This window comes from Sinohyriopsis cumingii, chromosome 10, assembly GCF_028554795.1.
Source record: "Sinohyriopsis cumingii isolate HCF-2022 chromosome 10, ASM2855479v2, whole genome shotgun sequence".
In the NCBI taxonomy this organism is placed as follows: Eukaryota; Metazoa; Mollusca; class Bivalvia; order Unionida; family Unionidae; genus Sinohyriopsis; species Sinohyriopsis cumingii.
In genome coordinates, this window is record NC_142970.1 from 3,414,432 (window position 1) to 3,426,620 (window position 12,189).

At 35.5% G+C, this 12,189-nt stretch overlaps 1 protein-coding gene across 7 annotated transcripts in view; it reads left to right on the forward strand.

Annotated features, from left to right (window-relative positions):
* The window catches only part of LOC149789501 (advillin-like), a 169,852-nt gene that overhangs the window by 64,827 nt on the left and 92,836 nt on the right, over positions 1-12,189 (forward strand). For 6 of the 7 annotated variants that reach the window (XM_089971531.1, XM_089971534.1, XM_089971536.1 and 3 more), the window contains exons 4-6: positions 1,374-1,412; positions 6,044-6,112; positions 9,667-9,803. In XM_089971531.1, the coding sequence (XP_089827657.1) occupies positions 1,374-1,412; positions 6,044-6,112; positions 9,667-9,803 (245 nt within the window). The remainder of the gene's footprint in view (positions 1-1,373; positions 1,413-6,043; positions 6,113-9,666; positions 9,804-12,189) is intronic. The other variant, XM_089971537.1, reaches the window with a different exon arrangement.

Here is a 12,189-nt window from a genome sequence, read left to right on the forward strand (position 1 = left end):
CATTTCATACAGTGGTCAAGAACACATGCTTTGTATCCATTTCATACAGTGGTCAAGAACACATGCTTTGTATCCATTTCATACAGTGGTCAAGAACACATGCTTTGTATCCATTTCATACAGTGGTCAAGAACACATACTTTGTATCCATTTCATACAGTGGTCAAGAACACATGCTTTGTATCCATTTCATACAGTGGTCAAGAACATATACTTTGTATCCATTTCATACAGTGGTCAAGAACACATACTTTGTATCCATTTCATACAGTGGTCAAGAACACATACTTTATACAAATTTCATTGACTGGTCTGGAATATGTGCTTTTCAGCAGAATTCTTTGATCAAGGGCACAACATGAAGGCTCAACCTTTGGTTAGAAAACTATAGTTTTGACTAGCATATTACAGACATGGCTTTAACTTTTATTGGTCATCTGTCTACATTGAAATGAAAAATGAAAATAGCTTATTGGTGGGGGACAAATGTGATTTTTATGACCCTGTAATTATTGAAAATCATAAAATGTCCATATTTTTAAATAAAATGCCTAATTGACGTATTAACTTAGAATTTTATGCTTGCATGGAGACTAACTTTGCAAAAATATGAATATGGTTACAGTCTACTCTTTGCAATAAACATTAATATGGTGACAGTCTACTTTTATTTATGTTATAAATACAATAGAATTTGTTCATGTTTAGTGTTTTGTGACTCTGAGTACTTTAGTTTTCAGTATGTTTATTTTAATGATTATAAGACCATTATTGAAAATAAACCCATTCAGCTCCTAATTTAAAGCATTTCCACTAAAAATTATGACCCCTTCCACGTTTGGCCCATTTTGTGTTTGACTGTCAGTGTAGAAATTTTTTTTACATTCAAATGTCATGGTTTGAATAACTTTGAAAATGCTTGAAATTGAGTGGTTGCATTGAAAACTGCTTAAATTTTGAAGAAGCTAGTTTTGTGCTTCAGAAGTCTTTGAATTTGTTGAAATAGTCCTTAAATATTTCCTAGAACTCCTGGAATTTTCCTGAGACAATACAAATTCTTAAAACTGAATAGATTGAAAGTATTACTTTTTAAATTCATAGTTATTGATGTATATTTTCTCAAAATGTGAATAAAGAAATAAATGGGATAAGATTGGTTGAATCTAATGACACAGGACATGACTAGTTATCTGAGAGAGTAATGTCTGTTTGTCTTTAGGTCAAAACTTCTTTTCAACAGTCTCATTAAATAAAATCCTCCCTTTTATGAAACTGTTATTAGGCAGACACATTGGTCTTATTTTCAGAGAATTATGGGTATTAATTCACAAATGTTTTATAAATATGTGTACTTTTCAACCCAATTGTTATAGCTGGCAGAGGAAGGACAGAAGCGTGGGGCAGATGTTAAGGTAGACAATCTCATGATAGAGCCATTTTTAGTTTTCTTAGTATGCATAGTGAATCAAGCTTGTACTGTTTTAGTTTGCATCCATTTTACAGTTTTGTTGAGCTTTTTATATTGGTGTACTTTTTACTTAAATACTTTGTTTTGTATCAGATTTTGAATGAAAATAGTGGCCATCTGGAAAGTCTTGTTATCATTGCTATGTCTGAATGGATGGTGATGTCTACTTATGATATGCAGTTGGTCTTAAATGAAAATGGTGATAATTAGACTTCCAATGTCGTCATGATTGTCATGGAAACTTCTCCTGAATTGATAGTTATAGTGAAAAGACCAAAAGACTTCATATGATATTTAGCTAGTCCTAAATAAGAATCAACTGATCAGATGTTCAGTATGGCTATGATGGTAGCCATCTTGAAACCTTTGTTATAGTATTTATTCTGAACAAACGGTCATTTATGATTTGTAGCTGGTCCAGTATAAAAGTGGTGCTGATCAGACCTCCAGTCGGTTGGCCATTGTGGCCATCTTGAAAATCTTGTCATTACTTGTTAAGATTTGTACTGTTTATCCAATTTTTCCACCGAAATCTTTCTACTCTATGCAGCTAACCCTAAATAATAGTGTTGCCAATGAGACTTCCACAAATTGAACAGTAACAGTTGCTTCTTCTGAACATCATGAAGCAGTGCCTTATTGTTTTGATCATGTTTGTAGCCTGCTTGGTACCAATTTTCTCCCTCACAATAACTCAAGTTTTCCAAAATCAAATGGTTCTTTAGGTTAGGTATTGATTTTAGGTCCTAAGGTCACCATGACTGAAATGGTTTCTGTACAATAACTTTAGTTCTCCACCATCCAGAGTTACTAGACATTTGGTGATAGCTTTCTCCACCATCCAGAGTTACTAGACATTTGGTGATAGCTTTCTCCACCATCCAGAGTTACTAGACATTTGGTGATAGCTTTCTCCACCATCCAGAGTTACTAGACATTTGGTGATAGCTTGCACATGGGTTAAGAAGAACCCTTCAGTTTTAAAGATCAAAAGGTCAAGGGCTTGGTGACTGGAGGAAGAAAAATGGTTTCTGCACAATAACTCACTTTCTACCTCTCCTACAGTCACCAAACATTTTGAATGCCTTGCACTTAGGGTAAGAAAGAACACTATCAATTTAAGGGTGATCAACATGGTTTAAAGTTAGGGAGAGAGTTTAAATAGCATACCATCTTACACTACTACACAAGCCTGTGAAGCTGTTAAGAAATGTGAGCAATATGTGATGTATTTGGGCCTCTTGTTGTGTTTGAATGATATGACGTTAAGATGTTTGCTTTTTTTTTTAAAGCAGACTTAGTACATGCATATACCTTGACATTGAGACAAGTTCAGTGATCATGATATTGGGTTCAAGGTCACAAGTTCTTGACAGAGAATTTTATACTGCACTTAAGATATTTACAGACATTTTGTAAACTTGCCAAATCAGACCTATGAGAAATTATTTTTGTTGCCAAATTTGTGATGTTGGAGTTTCTCATAAATATTTGAGATAGTTTCAGTATTCATTAGATACCAAAGAGTAAAGTACAGAAACAATATACTGATCATGGATCCTTGGAAATTATTTTTAGCCAGTAGAGCATTAATCCTTTCGAGGGACTCTAGTGTTGGCCAGTACAGCATAAGTCCTTTTGAGGGACTCTGGTGTTGGCCAGTAGAGCATCAGTCCTTTTGAGGGACTCTAGTGTTGGCCAGAAGAGCATCTGTCCTTTTGAGGGACTCTGGTGTTGGCCAGTAGAGCATTAGTCCTTTTGAGGGGACTCTAGTGTTAAAAATTGCATTGTATGCTTTATAATATGTAACCTCTCACAGCAATATGCCATGCTTTGTAGATATCCTTAACTTTTTTTTTACATCTTTTATTTTTTCCACATGTGTTGATCAAGCTTTGCAAGAACTTTGCTCAGGTAGAGCAGACTGGTTTCTTTTTGCATTTGAGTTTGTTATGCACATATTATTATTAGTGTTGCCAATTTTTTAAATAGGGATTTTATTACAGGTGTACTGTTGCATCTACTTGTTCAGCAGTTGGGGTCACTACTTATGGTTTGACTTTTCTACAGGGACATCACACAGCTATCAGTACAAATACATGTAATTATTATGTAATACAGAGTAAGAATTAGATTTTGAAATATTGAATATTTTCATTTTAATATCATATGAATGTTATGAAATTACATGTAATGTGTTTTTTATTTATTAAAGCCATTCAAGATAATTATGAATAATCATCAATATGTTCTTAAAATCATCTTAATATTTCAGTTGACATCATCCACCATTAGTGGGAATGTTAAACACAGTTCTTAGGATTCCTTAGGCATGAAAGATTTATCACATTTTGTCTGTCTTCTGCTTTTCACAACTTTTCTGTTGTTTTTCTTGAGAATGTCTTGAACAAAAATATACCACTGCCAAAATAATTTACAGCATTTGCATGCAATGCACTGTGCTTATAAATTAAGTCTGCTTATTGAGTGATCGACTTGTCATTTTTTGGTACTGTGTTCATTACACTTTGGTGCTGTGCTTACAAATTATGTGAGCATATGGAGTGATCTACTCCTGATTGTCTGGTACCATGTTCATTGTGTTTTGTGATCTGTGCAAGCCATTGTACTATTTGTACTCTCAGGCAGTTCAAAATTTTCATGCTGATGTGATCTGAACAACACCACTTTTCAGCTGTTATTTTTAATTGTTTTGATTACTATTGGTGGCAATAATACCAGTAATTATCAAAGTGACAGAGCCTGACTACTAAGGAAAGCAAAGCAGTAACGTTAGTTGGATTAATTGCTTGCCTTTTTGTGTGGATAGTTAGTTGGATTAATTGCTTGCCTCTTTGTATATATTGAACTTACATGATTTTGTGGGTTTGGGGTGATTGTGTCATTTTTCACACATAATAGGCCATACATGGTGGTCATTATATTTGGAAAATCATTGGAAGAACCACCGATTAATGGAAAGCTGCTGGCAAGCTTCCCTACATATCCACATTGGTCAAACCAAGACTTGAACCAACACAGAGAGATGAAATGTGTCTTAGACCACTCAGCCACTTGGAGCCCCTTAATGTTATGTACTTTCTCAGTCTGCTTGGTCAAAATCACAGGCACTTGGGTCCTGGATTTATTCATTCCTGTTGCATTGTCTTAATCATATGGACAGCGTTCTTTTGCATACCAGGGCCCAGCAATGTGGAATGAATTGCCCACTTAACTTAGAAACAAAGACACAGTCACACAGTGATCCCATTTATGAGTGCTCTTAAAACTCACGATTTTCGACTGCAAGAACAAACTTAAAGACTCAAAAATGTTCCCTACTTTAAATATTTACAGCATGTTTTTATGTTTTCTAATTTCATGGTGTTTGTTTTCTGTAATAATATCATTATATATTGTTTTTTTTTGTTATAGGTGTTGTCTAATATTGGTAAACACATAGAGCTTCTAAAGATTAGGTGCTATACAAAGTCCTCATTATTATTTTTATTATTATTATTATTATTATCTTGATATTCAGTTTTTATGCCAATTTTATCTGGCTACATCACTCAGAGGCATTCAGTTGGTCTGTTTTATGCCAATTTAAGTTGGCTACATCAGTCTGGGGTATTCAGTTAGCCTGTTTTATGCCAATTTTAGCTGGCTACATCAATCAAAGGCATTCAGTTGTCCTGTTTTATGCCAATTTTAGCGGCTACATCAATCAAAGGCATTCAGTTGGCCTGTTTTATGCAAATTTTAGCATTTTGTTAGCTATATCATACTGAAGAATTTCTAAGTGCTTTTCCTAAGGAAACACCAAGGCAGCCTACTCAGGCTGGCCTAGGCAGGTATCAAACTTTCTACCCTTTGATTACAAGTCCTATGCTTCATCATCTGATCTTCCTTTTAGAAGATATTACTTGTAAGACGTAACATTAAAATATTTTGAAAATTTGAAAAGTTTGAAGATTTTTCACCATTTTCTGTAAATCTATAAAACTTTTAGCTGTAAAGTTTTATGACTATACTTGCCTATACTTTACATTGAGATCTTTCATAATATTACTAATAAACAATCAAGTAGAATCCATGACTATACTTGCCTATAATTTACATTGAGATCTTTCAAAATATTACTAATAAACAATCAAATAGAATCCATGACTATACTTGCCTATAGTTTACATTGAGATCTTTCATAATATTACTAATAAACAATCAAGTAGAATCCATGACTATACATGCCTATTATTTACATTGAGATCTTTCATAATATTACTAATAAACAAGTAGAATCCATGACTATACTTGCCTATACTTTATATTGAGATCTTTCATAATATTACTAATAAACAATCAAATAGAATCCATGGCTATACTTGCCTTATAAAAGGGACTAATTTATATATTGATATACCTTACAATGAGGGAGAACTTATCTGTATCTAAAACCTTGGTCAGAGTTGATTATAAATGTTTTAATTGCACTTCACTGATTATCTTCTTACTTCTCCTCTTTGTATCTCTTAGTTAAAATTTCTCACATTCATACCAGATTGTCCTTTTCAGTTGAAGGAAGTCAAGGGTGCAAAGATGGATTGCCACATTCACTTCTGGTTAGGATCCGAGACATCACAGGTCAGTTATTTTTTGTGTGGCCGTTATATAATGTCAAGTATTTTTTTATTTTTGCGATCGGGAATGGGACCATCATTTTTGGAATTAATTTGATCATTTTGGAATCAACATGTTTTAATTGAATTGCTGAAAAGGGGTATTCTAAAGGATTTGGCAATTTTTGGTTTGGGCCCATTTGAATTAGGATTGGGTATTCTAAAGGATTTTACAGTTTTTGGTTTGGGCCGTTTGAGTTAGGATTGGGTATTCTAACGGATTTTACAAGTTTTGGTTTAGGCCCATTTGTATTAGGATTGGATATTCTAAAGGATTTTAAAAGTTTTGGTGTGGGCCCATTTGAATTAGGATTGGGTATTCTAGAGGGTTTTACAATTTTTGGTTTGTGCCCATTTTAATTAGAATTGGGTATTCTAAATTGCTTTACAGTTTTTGGTTTGGGCCCGTTTGAATTAGGATTGGGTATTCTAAAGGATTTTACAGGTTTTGGTTTGGGCCATTTGAGTTAGGATTGGGTATTCTAAAGGATTTTACAGGTTTTGGTTTGGGCCCATTTGAATTAGGATTGGGTATTCTAAAGGATTTTACAATTTTTGGTTTGGACCGTTTGAGTTAGGATTGGGTATTCTAACAGATTTTACAAGTTTTGGTTTAGGCCCATTTGTATTAGGATTGGATATTCTAAAGGATTTTAAAAGTTTTGGTGTGGGCCCTTTTGAATTAGGATTGGGTATTCTAGAGGGTTTTACAATTTTTGGTTTGTGCCCATTTTAATTAGAATTGGGTATTCTAAAATGCTTTACAGTTTTTGGTTTGGGCCCGTTTGAATTAGGATTGGGTATTCTAAAGGATTTTACAATTTTTGGTTTGGGCCTATTTGAATGGAGTCTATATTTCCTGTCAACAAGCAATTTCATTTTCTACACATCGAAGATGCCCATCTGCTAATAATCATTCTGTGGAAAGGAAGTCAGCAAAAGGACAATTAATCCTTAAGACGTTGATCAGAGTCCCATGGAGGAATTTGTGATATGATAGAATCATTGTTTGAAAGACAATTTTTGCTGGATTTGCAACCAGATAATCACTGTTGGTAATGCAGAATAATTATGAAACTACAGAACATTTTTACAAATGTTATCAGAACTAGTTTTGCCTTATTATTAAATTGATACAGTTTAAAAAGTATTTGAAGTATGAAAACGAAAAGACCCCAAGAGGTCATTCAGTGAATTCTTTTCCAGAAGTCCATTATGAACCATACTCGAGATGGGCTAGCTACATATATGCCAACCATTACGCTTTTGGCATAATCATTCTGCTTTTTTTCCACTAAATTACGCCTTACTCGTATCTGTATTCGGTTTACGCGTTTTTGGTATATCCCTCTCCCAAAAATATTAATAATTTGTTTTCTCATGCAAGCGCCTTTGGATGCATCTACTCCATTCACATACAGGTGCCTTTGGACACCTCTACACCATTCTCATGGAAACGCCTTTTGACGCCTGCTGTAAACATCATCCATTTTGAGCGGGTTTTCATAGCGCCACATTCAGGGAAATCCCCCAGTTAGATACTACATTCATTGCTGTGAATGACCATTACATCAGATCATGTGTGCACTGTTTATGCTTTGGTTGAAATCTGCTATTTAAAGTAACTGGGTCGGTTTCTCCACTCTCCAAAATGGAGATAACGGATTTCATTCAGTACTTACTCGAGTTTTCATGATTAGAATCACAACTATGAAAGCTTCAATAACTTAGGTACAAGCTCTAATATTGATGTAGGCAGAAATTAGTTTTTATAAATTATCAAATTCAGATGACTTAGTGCTGTAGATGCAGACAAAGAACTAAAGTAAATTTTGAGTATGAGAAATGGCAGCTACAGTTGGTCACACAGCTTCACTGACTTGACGGTGAACAAATTCTCTCAAGATTTTAAAGCACATAAAATTTCTTCTGTGAAAAATAATTACACAGCTATAACAATCGGACTTTACTCTAAATATTTTCCATACATAATATACATGTACCAAAAATGTAAAATTGTTAAAATTGCTGTTAAATGTAACATACACTGCACTGCTTAACAGTGTGTATGGAGTCAAATGGGTAACAGGCGTTCTATTTATAGCACACTGCACTGGGTAACTTTGCTACATGTGTATTGAAGAGCTAAAAAGCCATACACTCTTTTCAGAGTCTTTGTAGGAGACTTTGACAATGAAAAGGGCAAAGTTAGAGTGATCTTCTTTCATTACCAGAATTAACAGTAGATTCCACTGGAGAAAACTTTTTTTATTTGCATAATAATGCTTTGAATAAACATAACTGAGAGATTTGTTCAGTATTGTTAACAAAAATAAAACTGAATTCAGATCCAGGCTCAGTAACCCAGCACTTAGTGCTCAATTTGTGTGCAAAATATTCATAGTCTCAGCTGGTACAAAGTGTTTTGAAATGAAATAGGAGAGTCTGTTGCTTTTTAAAGCTCAGTGTGTTATATATGAAAACTTGAAGCAGTAATTGATGTTAAAAGTCCAGAGGGATCAAAAAATAATTTTGTACATATGCTCATTGAATTTTTATCATGTTATGTGTGGATTACTCTTTTTTTTCTGCTTGGATTACTCTTTTTGTTCACTTGGATTACACTCTTTCCTTGCCAGTGGGTGGCATGTATGTAGCTACTTGGATGCACATAGGAAGTTGTCAATGGTCATATTAAAAAAAATTCACAATGACATTTCAAAATATTTTTAATTAAAATGCGGTCGTGGCAGGAGGGAATGTATTATATGGATTTGTGTATGTGACTCTTGGGTCATGGTCAGGTTAATGTATGTGACTCCTAGGTCATGGTCAGGGTGATGTATATGACCCCTGGGTCATGGTCAGGGTGATGTATGTGACTCTTGGGTCATGGTCAGGGTGATGTGACTCCTGGGTCATGGTCAGGGTGGTGTATATGACCCTTGGGTCATGGTCAGGGTGATGTATATGACCCTTGGGTCATGGTCAGGCTAATGTATATGACCCTTGGGTCATGGTCAGGCTGATGTATGTGACTCTTGGGTCATGGTCAAGGTAATGTATATGACTCTTGGGTCATGGTCAGGGTGATGAATATGACCAGTTTCATGATTAGGTGTATGTATATTACTCTTGGGTCATGGTCAGGGTGATGTATATGACTCCTGGGTCATGGTAAGGATGATGTATATGACTCCTGGGTCATAGTAAGGGTGATGTATATGACTCTTGGGTCATGGCCAAGTTGGAAGAAATCATATCTAATAAAGATTGGGGATTTGCCATAGAATATGACTAGTTTCATGATTAGGTGTATGTATATTACTCTTGGGTCATGGTCAGGGTGATGTATATGACTCCTGGGTCATGGTAAGGATGATGTATATGACTCCTGGGTCATGGTAAGGGTGATGTATATGACTCTTGGGTCATGGCCAAGTTGGAAGAAATCATATCTAATAAAGATTGGGGATTTGCCATAGATATAGCTCTAGTTCAATTTTCCATGTTATTCAGGATGAGGCCGGTATAGCAGCCTATAAGAGTGTGGAACTGGATGACTACCTGGGAGGATTCCCAGTTCAGCATCGAGAAGTGGAGGGTAGCGAGTCCAAGCTCTTCCTTGGTTACTTCAGGGCCAAAGGAGGAATCAAGTCAGTTTTATCCAGGAGACCTAATCTCCTTATTTATTTATTCAGGTGTAATATTAAGTAGGAAGGCAACACTCAGCATTGGTGTTAGAGTGGTATAATTCTATATGACTGCATATAATCCAGACATCAAAGTCAACAAAAGCATTGTCCATTTTCTTAATGTTATGGATGCATCTGTAACTAAAACATCAGAATTGATTATTGAAAATTGTCAACTGTTTGCTATGTAGCAACCTTATGAATCAGCAAGAAGAAAATGACATCAAACCTTATGATTACAAGTAATTCATATTTTTCTTCTAAAAACAGTTTACATGTGTGGTTTAATTCACAGCACAATTACTCGTTGATTGTGAGACTGTCGCTGTCCATCTTTATACACCTGTCCATCAATAACTCGTGTACAGTGTGGTCCACAGACATGGACTGCAGCATAAGTAAGGGTGTTAACTATTGATGAACCTTGTGAGATGAACGGGAGGGGGAGGGTTAGCTGAAAGGGATGGATATGTATAGTGAGATGAACAGGAGGGGGAGGGTTAGCTGAAAGGGATGGATATGTATAGTGAGATGAACGGGAGGGGGAGGGTTAGCTGAAAGAGATGGATATGTATAGCGAGATGGACGGGAGGGGGAGGGTTAGCTGAAAGGGATGGATATGTATAGTGAGATGAAAAGGAAGGGGGAGGGTTAGCTGAAAGGGATGGATATTTATAGTGAGATGAACAGGAGGGGGAGGGTTAGCTGAAAGGGATGGATATGTATAGTGAGCTGAAGGTTTCTTTTTTATATAGCTGAAATGATTGAATGCTCATGTTTAAATCATGTTGGAAATAATTATCAATGCATAGGCATTTGATTTTCTGAATAAATTACCATTATTTTCAAGATATCAGATCTCTGAAAGATCATTAAAAACTACTCCAAGAAATTCAACATGCATCACATGTGTGTCAGCAAAAGCAGTGTGCATTATATCAGTCCTTGTAAATATATTCTAGTGTTGATGAACTACAGATATTATGTACTTCTATGAGATTGATAGGAGCAAGGTGAAGATGTTTGCATTTGCAGTATGCACAATGGAGAGACTGTTGACATGCCTGAATGTTACTTTTATGCACTGGGACTGAAATTTCTTTGGATATTGTGCTTGTTGAAGTTTACATGATCTGAGCACACAGCTAATAATGATGGCTGCTCCCATATGCTTGAAAAATAGGCCTGTATTAGTCAAAAGCATACTATATTTGATCTGACCTCCAACATGGCAACCATTGTGGCTAGCTAAAACTCTCGTTAACACCACTTCTCTATGGTGGCATTCAAATGGATTTTTTCATTAAAGCATGTCCAGCAGTTTGTAATTCTTTTTCATTTATAATAATTATGATCTGCAATATCACCAACATGTACATGGTATAGTGAATGAGTTAAAAAATCCAACCTACTTGACAATGGGGTTGGGTCAGAGGTCACTGCTGCCATTTCTGAGGTTCATTCGGGCTTATGAACACATTGACAGGTACAGATTTTGACCAGACTTTAGATTTGGTTGTTTTTAATAAAGAAGTTGATAGTCAGCACTTTGACATTGATTGCAAGGTTAAAGGCTGTGGCTTGGGTTTTGATCTGTAATGAGTCAGAAGCATGACAATGCAAAACAGTCTGAATGGCTTTTTATGGTACACAGCTTGTGGATAAATGCATGTTGATAAATGTGGATATTATCTGAGACAAGTTCAGTTGTCTATCTGTGGTATAAGGTTCAAGGTCAAAGGCCATAACACAGAATTCAGTATTGAACTTATGGTGAGATAATGATAAATCAGACAAATAAGAAAACATGTATGCTACTGAATTTGGTATGCTTGTTTTTCTTAACATGGTTGATTACAACAATAAAATTTGGAATCTCTAAAATATGGAATTCTTTTATTGCTAAACAGTTATTTGGGGTAAAGTTTTAGCACTCAGGACTGTGGTTTGTAACCTCCTAATCTTGGAAAAATAAGTGAAGAGCTGAATTGTGTATGGCCAGTCTGAAGCAAGTTATGACTCTGGCCATATCCACGTCCATTTCTAATAATATTATTCATTTTGTTCAGTAATAGGTCCCCGGCCGAGTCATACCAGAGACTTAAAAAATGGTACTAACAGCTGCCTCGCTTGGCGTTCAGCATTAAGAGGTTAGTGTTAGGACTGGTCGGCCTGGTGTCAGGATAATGTGACTGGGTGGGACATCGTGCTACATGTCTGCGGCATGATGCCCCAGTGCTAGACATCACTATAAACTGCCACATTGCAGACATCATAGCAATATGACTGAAAAATTGTTAAAGCTACGTTAAAAATCAAAAATCACATCACATCACATCACAATAAT